Consider the following 12,639-nt stretch of genomic DNA (forward strand, 5'->3'; position numbering starts at 1 on the left):
ATTTAGACCTCAGACAGGTACTTTTTCCCCCCTATTTCTCACTGACTTTTCACTCCACAGGGTTGTTTTTCATTTCAGACTTGCTTTTCTAAAGTTATTTTCTTTGTTTTTTGGAGAGTTTTTTTTTCTTGGTAACAGTTTTATTGAGTTATTATTCTCATACCATATAATTCATCCATTGAAAAATGTACAAATCAGTAGTTTTTAATATATACACAGAGTAATACAACCATTGCCAAAAATAATTTGGAACATTTTCATTGCTCCATAAAGAAATGCTATACCCTCACAGCCTTTCCATCTCTCTTTTTAAATATATTTTATTGATTATGCTATTATAGTTGTCCCATTTTTCCTCTTTTTATTCCCCTCTGCCCTGTACCCCCCTCCCACCAGCATTACCACCCCTCCCACCTGTAATACCCCCCCCTTAGTTCATGTCCATGGGTCATACACATAAGTTCTTTGGCTTCTCCATTTCCTCTGCTATTCTGAACTTGCCCCTATTTTGTACCTACCATTTAACTTTCCATTTCTCTTTAACCTTAGATTACTTTCTCTTTTTATTCTCCTATTATGAACATTTTATATAAATAAAATCATGTTTTTTTGTGACTAGCTTCTTGACTTCACATAATGTTTATCCCTGTTGTAGCATATACATCAGTACTTTATCCTTTTTTATGGCTGGATAATATTCCATTTTATAAATGCTACATTTTATTTATCCATTCAACATTTGATGAACACTTGTGTTGTTTTCACCTTTTGCCTGCCATGAGTAATGCTTCTGTGAACAATTGTTCACAAGTTTTGGGACAGACATATGTTTTCATTTCCCTTGGGTATACAGCTGGGAGTGGGCTTCCCTACTCAATGGTAACTGTTCAGCTCACTAAGGCCCTGCCACACTGTTTTCCTATTCCTTGTTTCTTTTAGACGTAACACCTTTTCACTCACCTACTTAAAAAGTATGCTCATTTTTGACTTGGCTATTTTCTGCTGTTCTTGGTACCCCCCAGACTTTTTCCATAATTTTCCGCTTTGCAGTAGAATCTTTGTTTCCCAGTTTGCAGTAGACTCCGTCATCCATTGGTAATGGTTGTGCCATTTTCCTTCTCCCTCTCTCCCTTAGGCTTTCTCTTCCTCTCTTTGCCCCTCCCAGTACGTCTTTATACTTTCTCCAGACTCTTCCACACGACTTACTTCCTGTTTTCTAAGATTATATCTATAAAATATTTGTTGGAAAATCGTATTTTTCAATTTGTTCCATTGCCCAACCATGAGATTTTCTTAACCCAAGTAAGCATATTTATTTAAGAATGTCCAAAATCAAGAAGCTAAAAGGAACATCATGATAGCCAGTGGATTCTTTCAGAAGCTTACTCTGAATAGTCTTAATGTAAGAAATCAAGTGTCCCAGCCCTAAGTAGGTTCTGCCATCAGGGAAAGAATTTTGGACAACCTAAACCTGTGGGGGCTTCAGTTTCCCCGTCTATCAAGTGAGAAGAACTTTTCCTAGCTATTCTCTCCACAATCTTCTGCACATCTACAACAGTGCATATGTCTGTCTATTTACCCTGCCCCCCACCCCTTTTTAAATCAAGAGAATGACCCTTTGGCCAATCCTTTAATATCAGCACATCGTATTATTTAGTCTGAGAAGTAGTTTTTACATGTATATGAAATGGCTGTCACAGCACGATAGTATAACATACATTACATTCAAACAGCAGCTGAAATATTGCCGATTGGCACTTGTAAGAAGAGCTGCCATTTCTGTTGAGTGTCAGACGCTGTGCTAGAACTTTATATCCCTTATTTCTTTTTATTCAAACAATGCCAAGGATGGATATAATTAGCCCAGTTTTCAAAATGCATTTAATTATATGAATTACTGTGCTTCACATTTTCTTCATTCTTAATTGGAATTTTTAGGTTGGTGCCAGAAATGGCTAGAGTACAGCTATAAATAAATGTCTTGCCTTAATGTTTCGCATCAGATGGATTCATTTTAAAACCCGAGTCAATCATTAAACATCCATTTATAATTCTAAGAGCTTATAACATTATTATTTATGGACTTCATAAAAATTTACTTAAATAAATGGGAACTGCATGTCTTCATCATAATTTAGAAAAATTGTTCTGAGCTAAGTCACTAAACAAGCGTGAGAACCATGCATGCACAAGCGACCAGTACGACTATTGTTTCTCTTCCCTCAGGAAATCTTATCCACAGCCTTGGTCCCCTGTCCGCATGACCTGTCCCTTTTTGCCATTGGAACTCAGGGGTTTTCATTTCAGGCATTGTTTTCCTCATACACATATACTCTATACTTCTATTTGTTCTTTTTCCCTTAGCTTTGCATGTGAGTCAAAAGAATCCATGAAAATTTAAGTGATCTTGTTTGACCTTTCCAACTTCTCACTCCTGATTACTTATCCTCTCTTTAAATCTCTCCATTTTTTTGATGGCTACTTACATTTTAATAATAATGCTGCATTTGACTTTTTAAAAAGGAAAACTTGCAGATTATTTTCTGGAGTAGTTCCTTAAAGAGGTTATAAAAATATGACAGGTTTGAATTTTTACACATATTGCTTAATCTTAGTTGTGATGGTTTTTCAAATAACAGATGGGAAATGAAACTGGGTCTTTTCCAAATTCTAAGAAAATGCTTGGGAGTGCCCTTCAATCTCCGCAAGTATTTTGTTATACCTAGACATTTTTTTAAATGACATTTTAGTTGACTGGGAAGCTTTATGAAGCTAGTAGAAAGCCTCAGTAGAGCTGGGCTGTTTTTTAGTAAAAACATGCTTGTTTAAAATAAGGAAGGTAACAGTCCTCCTCCACACACTGTGGGGCCTCAGTGCGTGTGCGTAGTGGGCTGCTTAGCGAGTTGAAGGATTGCCACTTAACGCCACATGTGAAGGGCAAAGACAAACGGGCGTGTATCTGAGAAGTGACACAGAAGAACGGAGGGTGAAAAAGGGCAATGTGATCATTGATCTTCAGAGAGAAGGGCCAGTTGGCAGGCCACTCCAACAGGTCAGTGTTTCAAATAAGCGGGGTGTGATCAAAATTAAAAGAATTTCCTAAGAGAGCTATTTAAAGATGATTGCGTTATGATAGTGCATTTCTTGTCACAATGAGAACTTGAATTCCTGTTTGTCAAAGACCTCATAAGATGCTCTAATGCTGTCTTTTATTCATTCATTGGACAATTATTTATGGGACACCTACTGTATGCCAGGCATTGGTAATACAATAGAGACCAGTCAAGACACAAAGAATCTGCCATGTGTTTACATTCTGCCTGGAGAGAGAAAATTACCACGGGTTTGTGATGAGTAGGAAGGAATAGTATGAACTATGATATGATAGAGAATAATATGCAGAGATTCCTTCATATGGTTGTCTGGAGACCTAGCCACTTCAGACTTGCATATGTGACTACCCACCATTAGTTGTGTCAGAAGCTCCTCAAACTCAAATTAATTTACACTTGCACTCCTCACCTCCTTATCTAACACTTGCTTCTCAGCTCATGATCTCCCAGCAAACAGTGCAAGTCTTTTAACCTTTTGGGTAGCCTCTTGTAAATCTTAGCTTCATCCATGACTCTTCCCTCACTATGCTTAGTGCACCGCCCTATTTCCTAAATACCTGCTCAAATCCTTCCACGTGTCATTATTGCCATTATTTGCATCCTAATCCAAGCCCACACATGTGACTGCAGTAGAGCAGTGTTTGGCCTGGGTGGTTAGGTCAGTGCACCTGGGTTGGAATCTGGCTTTGGCACAAGTCGTGTAACCCTGGTCAAGTCACTGGTCCTATTTGGGCCTGTTTCTGCATCTGTAAAATGGAACAATAGCAATACCTATCTTACAGACTAGCTGTGCATTAAATGAGTTAATACTTGAAAGGACTTTAAAACAGTGTCTGATCTTTAGAAAACAATTTAGAAGTGTCAACTAATACTGTATTTCCCACTCAGAAACTGAAATGAACTTTATATATTCAAATCTGATACCTTGCTGAAAACTCTTCAGTTGGTTACTTTACCCATAAAGGCCATTTCCTGAAGGTGACCCTCAAGCCATCTTGCCTTTTATTTCTTCTGGCCCTGCGGCCATTTGTTGTGTCCCCATTTGTCAAGTGAAGGTAACATTAGTACTTACCTCATGGGACGTTGTAAGGATCCAGTTCAAAATGCCTTATTCTAATTGAGTATATGCTCAATAAGTACTGGCTATAAAAATAATTGTTACTACTTTCCTCTTGTTCTTTATTGTTAGCTGTATTGGACTTCTTTCAAGTTATCAAATGCACTATGTACTTTTTCTACATAAAGTGTTTAAATTTTGCTTAAAAAAAGCTCCATTCCACCCTTTTCTAGATAATTTATACTCGTTTCACATTTCATCTGGTTACATTCTCATAAAAATGTTGCAGCATTAATTTGGTCCCAGCCATAAACTAAAAACTACCATCTAAATTATCTTTTGCTCCTGTAATAAAAAGGTGTGTATTGGCTCTTTACCTTGAACACTCCTTGGTTATAATGTTACACATTGTGAGCTCACATGGAAGTGTCTATGAGCTGGTTCAAACCACTCCTCTTGTTACTTCATGTCCTGCAGCTGGGGGGAAATCTGGGAAAGGAGATAACATGGATAATGGTAGAATTTGCCATTACAGCAAACAACTGCAAAGGCTAAAATTAACATGGCTTGAACAACAAACAGTAGGATGTCGAGGGCCTGCAGAACAGAGGGAGGGAAAGGAAGTACATGTAAACTAAGTTAAATCTAGTTTGAAAAGGTAAGAAAACGTGGGTCTTCAAAAATTAAAACAAAAATGTACTGGACCTCCTTAACCTGATTCATTGTTCTTGCTTTCCTGGCACAAAGCCCAGATTTCCCTCCCCACCCTCCACCATGTTTGTTTGTTTGTTTATATATTTTTTAAAATACCACATTTGAATTCTTTTGGAAACGGACTTAATTTATGGTAAAGGACAATCAGACAGGAGTTGGTGTGTGTGTGGGGCGGGCGGCGGGGGGGGCGGCGGGGCAGGTGATATTCTGGGCAGTTCAAGCCAAAATGAAGATTGGGTGTTTTCTTCTGAAAGAAGGTTCCACATGGAAACGAATATGTCTCTATTGCATAGTTGGCAGGAATACAGAGCTTATAAAAATGTTCTCCTCTCCCCACCCCCCGCCCCAGTTATTTTTATGCAATGGAGACTACATTAATTATTTGAAGTTTAGTTCCCTGCCTTAGAAATGGGGGGTGGGGGGCATGGTTATTTTAAGGAAAAGGTAGAACAAGAAAACAATCTGTTGCGTAGGGCTTTCATTCACTTAAAATTTTAAGGAGGAAGTTAAGAAGCAAGTGGTGGAGTTGATGGGGAGAAAGAAAAAGAATGTTCAAGCCCAGTTTATGTGTGCTTACAGAAATAGAATTTTAAGTTGCTCACCATCAATATTCCCAGAGAAGTCTTGGTAAGCTTCAGAGCTCTGTATCAGTTTAGTGTCTCCCTGTGTTAGATATTTAGATTTGTTAAGGCTATCCTGACTTTAGATTTGAAGTATTTATTTCTCTAAATATTAGCCACAATATTAAGATCAATTTTAATTTCGAAATTAAATTTTGTTTTGTTAACCTTATTTAAATAAATTTTAAAATTTTAATTTTAATTTTAAAATTAGGCAACTCTCTAATTTTGACCATACTCTTCCAAAAGAAAATAGTAATAGTAATGATAATAAATGATAGAGGCTGTTTTCCCATTCTCTCACAAGACTGTGATGTAGATTTAATTATTGAACTCAAAGAAGAAATTCTGAAATAGAATCCCTTCACTTTCCCAACTTGTGATTGGCTGTATCCTCAACCCAGTTCTGAATAGGGAGCAAGTTTGGAGGCTGAGGAACCACAGAGGCAGGGCCAAGCCCCATGAGGCAGGGTAGGCAGAAGAGGGATATGAGAGAAATTGGGAAGTGAACAGAGGTGGAAGAGGACGATAAACAGTGGGCTATTGCACATTCCTCTTCCCCAGGATTCCATTTGCCCTAGCTTCTTGCCAAATTATCTACTCTTATTTTTTCTTGGCAGAATCCTGAAAAGGCCATCCAGTTCAATTCGAAGCCTTTTCTTTCACCAGTTAGAGACACAAATAACAGGTCATCTGGAACCTTTTTATTAAAAAAAAATCAGTCATTTTAGTAAAAAATACAAAAAAGACAGCAGGCGAATTATTTGCCATTTTGTAGAACTAGAATCATTGCCACACAAAGCATACACATATAAACCAAAAATAGCAGACATTCCAATTATTTAAATAACAAACATTAGTATTTCACAACTGGGTGCACTGATATATAAGTCAACATTTTGACAGCTGCTCTCTGTGCGTGGAAGGGAAACACTATTTTTTGTGTCACTGGCTTCATTAAAATGATCAGGAAATCAGCAACACCTTGAGGTCCGAGGCTTACTGGTTGGGCATGGACATTATTTTTCAAAAAAATTATTTTAACTCTGCAGAGTTAAAGTTCTGCATAAGGAATAAGAAAACAAAAGGAATGATTGAGCCCCTAGTATGTAAATTTTATGTGTTACTTCAGTTAGTCTTGTGAACTCTGAAAATAAAAGCTATCATTCAGTATATACTGTATGTCTGTCTGGCTCTATGCTAGGGATTTACATTTTTTCTCTCATTTAATCTTTATAATGACTTTATAAGGTAAATATTATTCTCATATTAAAAATCAGAACTGCAGCAGAAAAAGTTTAAACCATTTGTCCAAGATTTCCAAATCTGGAAAACCATAGAGTGGAAAATATAATTTAGGTTTAACTCATTATAAATGCTGTGTCCTTCCTAGTTATTAATTTTTTAGAATACTTTTTTCAAATTCAAAAGCATTTTTGCTGTATTTTCTGAACACATATTGAGAAGGGTCTTTGTTGTGATATGGATGTGACCTGGCTGCCAAGGACAGTGGACTGGTATGAGCATGTGTGAACGATGATGACCTCACCGTACTAGTCAGTGGGGGCAGTAGATGCTGTTGAATGAACGTGTGTACTGTGTGGCCGTCACATTCAAAATGACTGAGCGAGGAGAGCAAGGAATCTGCATTAAAATACTCAGATGATTAAGAAAGCCAAATCTATGGGCAGCTGGTGATTGGAGCTTCACCACGACAACCTGACTGCTCCTGCATCATGTCTCATGCAGAGATTTTTGGCAAAACACCAAATTACCCAGACAACTCAGCCCTGCTACAGTCCAAACTTGACACCCTGCAACTTCTGGCTTTTCCCAAAACTGAAATCACCTTTGAAAAGGAAGAGACTTCAGATAGTCAATGAGATTCAGGAAAATACGATGGGGCAGCTGATGGCAATTAGGAAAACTGTGTGAGGTCCCAAGGTGCCTGTTTTGAAGGGGACTGAGACATCATTGTCCTATGTACAATGTTTCCTGTATATTCTTCAATAAGACCTCTATGTCTCATATTACATGGCTGTGTGCCTTCTGGACAAACCTCATATGTTATATGCAATAAAGAATTTATTTAAAAAATGTAATTCATGTTGAATACAGCAAATGTGAAAGATGGATAAGCACAGAGTAGATGGGTTTTTGTGTTTCCACACAAATTCTAGGATTTATTCCTATTGCTGTGAAAAATGTCATTGGAGTTTTGATAGGGATTGTGTTGAATTTGTAGATTGCTTTGGTAATGTGGACATTTCAATAACACTGATTCTTCCAATCCATGAGCATGAAATATTTTTCCATTTTTTTTGAGTCATCTTCAATTTCTTTCCTTAATGTCTTATTGTTTTCAGTATACATGTTGCCCACCTTGGTTAAATTTATCCCTGGGTATTTTATTGTTTTTGATGCAATTGTAAATGGGATTATTGTCTTTCTTTTTCTGATAATTCATTGTTAATGTATAAAAATGTAGCAGATTTTTGTTATTTGGTATCCTGTAACATTACATACTTATTAGTTCTAACGGTTTTTGATGGAGTGTCTAGGGTTTTCTATGTATCCTACGTGTCATCTGCAAATAGTATAACTTCTTTTTTTTCCAATTTGGATGACTTTTCTTTCTTTTTCTTGCCTAATTGCTCTGGATAGGACTTCCAATACTATATTAAATAAGTGTGGTGACAGTGGGCATCCTTGTCTTGTCCCTAATCTTAGAGGAAAAGCTTTCAGCTTTTCACCATTAAATAGGATGTTAATTGTGGGCTTGTCATATATGGACTTTGTTATGTTATGTTCCCTTTGTTCCTGCTTTATCATAATTGATGTTGAATTTTGTCAAATGCTTCTTCTACAACTATTGAGATGATCATGATTTTCATCCATTTTGTTAATATGGTGTATCACATTGACTAATTTATAGATGTTAAATCAGCCTGGCATCCCTGAATAAAACCCACTTGATCATAGTGTTTGATCCTTTTAATGTATTAATCTGCTTTTATTTTGTTGAGGATTTTTGCATTTATTTTAATCAGGGATACTGCTCTCTAATATTCTTTTCTTGTGTCCTTGTCTAGTATTGGTATCAGGGTATGCCATGCTGGCCTCAAAATAAGAGTGGAAGAGTTCCCTCTTCTTCTGTTTTTTTTGGAAGAGTTTGAGGACTAGTATTAATTTTTCATTGAATGTTTGACAGAATTTACCAATGAAGCCGTCTAGTCAAAAACTTTTCTTTGAGTACTGATTCAGTCCCCTTACTAGTTCAGATTCTCTTATTTCTTCATGACTCAGTCTTAGTAGGCTTTATGTTTTTAGAATTTATCCATTTTCTTTATTGTACAATTTGACTTATAATTGTTCATAGTAGTCTCTTATGATCTTTTGTATTTCTGTGGTAAGACTTGTAATATCTCCTCTTTCATTTCTGATTTTATTTGGGTTCTCTTTTTGTTTGGTGAGTTTAGCTAAAGGACCTATGGGTTCTTAAACAGGTACCACTACATTTAATTATGTTTAATAGTGCATTATGAATATTTAAATGAATTGTCAGACATGTCTTCTATTGCAGAAAAAAAAAGCTTTTAACATTCAAAGCCTACAAGGTTACTTAAATCCTTCAAATTAAAAAAAATGCCATTATTGCATTATTTTCCTCTTAGAACTCTTCTAGGTCTGATAAGAAAGGAGGCAGTGTTAATGGAAAGGTCAGTGAACTAGCAGGCAGGAATAATGGTTTCTAGTTTTGCCTGTGCCACTGAATCAAAGCCTCATTGTAGACAAGTCTCAACTTATTTGAACTTCAGTTTCCTGAGCTGTAAAAATGAGAGTATTGGGCAGTATTTCAAAGGATACCTAGAGCCAAATAATTAAGACATTGGGGATTTGCCCACATATCAAACTTTTGTTGGCTCTAGCTGGTTGGGTCATTTGGTTGTAGCATCATCTCATGTATCAAAAGGTTGTGGGTTTGATCCCTGGTCAGGGGTACATATGGGAGGCAACTGATTGATATTTCCCTTTCACATTGATGTTTCTCTCTCTCTCTCTCCCTTCCTATCTCTCTAAAATCAATAAACATATCCTCAGATGAGAATTAAAAAAAACTATGACAATAAGTAATGAATTAATAAAACAGAAATTGGAAAGAATATACGCATCCCTATGTTCATTGCAGCATATATAGTCAAGACCTGGAAACAGTCCAAGTGCCCATCAGTAGATGAGTGGATCGAAAAATGGCATACTATATGCAGTGGCAAAAAGGAAGGAAATTTTACCTTTTGTGATAGCATAGATGGACCTGGAGATTATTATGCTAAGTGAATAAGCCAGACAGAGAAAGACAAATATTGTATGACCTCACTTATATGTGGAATCTAATGAACCAAATAGAAACAGAGGCATGCATACGTGGAACAGACTGACAGCTGTCAGAAGGGAAGGGGTGGGGGACTGGATCAAAGAAGTTAAAGGCATTAGCCGAAACACATATATACATAACTCATAGACACAGACAACAGTGTGGTGACAGCCAAGAGGAAAAGGGGGGTGGGGACTAGGTGGAGGTGGGCAAATGGGGGTAGGAGAGCCTGGGGGCATGGGCATGGAGAGACTTTGCTTGGGGCGTGGGCACAGTACGCAGTGTGTGGATTGTTTTATTGAGTTTCTTTTGAAACCTGTATGGTTTTGTGAACCAATGTCATCCCCAGAAATTCAGCTAATAAAAAAATAAAACAAGTGGGAGAATAGAGTTTGCCATCTTTATTTGCAGACAGAGCAGAGACAATGTGTTTCCTGTCTCTTCCACAAGTAGCCATGGGAAAGGAGGGGGGAGAGAACAGGGACAGGATGTGCTTCCCTGACATGTCACTCACCAGCCTGTATCTTTAAATTTTTTAATGGCCATCAGACCTGACATCCCAGGAGTCCATCCCACAAAACAAAATTAGAAATAACTTGTTATGAAGACTAAATAAGTGCTTGATTTCATTTTCAGTTCTTATACCTTTTTCAAGTCTGGACTCACGGTGACAATTTCAGGGACTTTGGAGAAGGATAACATTTACAGAGAAACAGCTGAAAGGACTTTGGTGTTCCTTCGGTAGCCTAATACTGCTGCCAGTTTGCAGGAGAACCGTGGAGAAACTGGGAACTGGACAAGTGAAACTGGAGAAGTGCCTGGACACCTAAGACAGTTCTAGGGCGCAGAAAGGGGCTTTGTTCTTTCTTAAAGGCACTGTGAGATTGACTATATACTTGACAACTTCCCTTTGATGACAGGAAATGTCATTTATCTTTATGTCCCCTGCTACAGATATAACCAACAATCAAGTATTTGTTGAGTCGAACTGAGTAAAAACTGCCCGGGAATAAGGCAGGTAGAAGGAAAACGAAATAACATAGCCTTGGATATCTGAAACTTAAAAGATTTACTGCACGATTAACTACAAAGGGAAAGCGACTTCAGCGGAGCACTTTTTCAGATGAGGCGTCAACAAACCAGAACAGGAGAGGTGACCAGAGTTCATGTTAAGTGAAAACCGAGGCGGCAACAGGTTTGAACTCCTGAGTGAAAAGGGGAGATGCGACAGCAACGTGCAGATTGATTGCACTTTTTCAGATGAGATGTCAACACCCGAAGGGAGAGGTCTGAGTCCTGGAGCTCGACTGACGAGGCTCGCTTTGAGCTTGTTTCTTAACAGAACTACCAGGAAGCTCTAAAAGACGTGCAGCTCGAGCTGGTATCTTGGCCTAATAACTTCCGTGTGTGTGGGTGCGCAACGGGGAGCGCCGCCAGTGGACTTCCGCGTGCGGGAGACCTCCGGTCCCCGCCCGGCTGCGCCACGCCCAGCCCTTAAGAAAACGCGCGCCACCCGCCTGGGCCACCCCCACAGCCGCGGGCGGGGCAGCGGGCGCGCCGCAGTCCTTCGTAGCCCCGAGGGCCGCCCGGCCACGCTCGCCGTCGCCACGCCCCAGGACTACATTTCCCAGCAAGCCCAGGGCCGCCCGCGCGCCGCAGTTGACCCATTTCCCGGCCCGTCCCGGGCTCGGCCGGCCCCCGCGCCGAGGCGGCAGCTCCCTGCTGACTGGGGTGTGGGCGGGGAGCGGCGGAGGGAGGAGGAGGCGCTGCTGGCCGCCGCCGTTGCCTCGGCTGCTAGGCGCTGGGCAGCTCACTGGGCTTCTGCGGCCGCCATGGACGAGCAGGCGGGGCCCGGCGTCTTCTTCAGCAACAACCACCCGGGTGCTGGCGGTGCCAAGGGTCTCGGGCCTCTGGCGGAGACGGCCGGGGACGGGGCGGCTGCGGCGGGGGCGGCCCGAGCTCAGTACAGCCTCCCGGGGATCCTGCACTTCCTGCAGCACGAGTGGGCCCGCTTCGAGGTGGAGAGAGCCCAGTGGGAGGTGGAGCGGGCGGAGCTGCAGGTAAAGACCCTCCCGGCCTGGCCCTCTTCATCCCGCCTCTTCGCTCCCTTTTGCCCCGCCCCGGACCCTTCCCCCTCCCCGTCCAGCCCTCGCTGGTCCCCTCCTCTTTGCTCCCACCCTTCGCACCCAGGACGGTCCCCTTCCCCCCTTCACCTTTGCCTGCCCCCACTTGACCCGGGCTCCCACTCCCGCCCTGATGCGTTGTTTATCCTCCCCGCTCCTTTTCGTTTGCTCCCTCTTTCTCTTAACTCTGTCTCATTTCAGCTCTCTTGGCATCCCACATTCTAGGTCGTCTTCATTTTCAGTATACTAATTGGGCTAACAGGAGCTTTGAAAGACGCGTGGCAAGTCATCCATCCTCAGTCCTAGGTTTAGAGACGTTCCCGCAGCAGGTATTGGCACTTGGCTTTTCTGAGAGGAAGGTGATCAAAGGAGATAACAGAAGTTGTGTCTCTGAGGCCTGGACTTGAGGCGAGAAGCTGCCGTTGGGGGAAAGTGTTACTAGGAATATCTGCTCTCTTTTTACATATGTAAATGTTTCTTCTCTTCTTCCCACTCCCTCACCCCCTCCCGCGTTTCTTTTAAGTATTTCAGATTCATGGATTTTAAATGAAGGACCTAGATGATCAGAGTCAGGTGATAGTTCAGAGACGGTTTCCTGTTCTCAGATTCTGAAACTTCCCGAGGATTAATTTTATGC

General features: G+C 40.4%; 1 protein-coding gene across 1 annotated transcript in view; it reads left to right on the top strand.

The window, feature by feature from the left end:
* The first annotated feature begins 11,530 nt into the window (after window positions 1–11,530).
* Window positions 11,531–12,639, top strand: part of STRN (striatin) — a 98,312-nt gene continuing 97,203 nt past the window's right edge. The window contains exon 1 of the mRNA XM_045828539.1: window positions 11,531–11,939. Within this exon, the coding sequence (XP_045684495.1) occupies window positions 11,712–11,939 (228 nt within the window). The 5' untranslated portion in view covers window positions 11,531–11,711. The remainder of the gene's footprint in view (window positions 11,940–12,639) is intronic.

Source organism: Phyllostomus hastatus, unplaced genomic scaffold (genome assembly GCF_019186645.2).
Source record: "Phyllostomus hastatus isolate PE091 unplaced genomic scaffold, TTU_PhHast_1.1 phas_scaffold_78, whole genome shotgun sequence".
Lineage (NCBI taxonomy): Eukaryota > Metazoa > Chordata > Mammalia > Chiroptera > Phyllostomidae > Phyllostomus > Phyllostomus hastatus.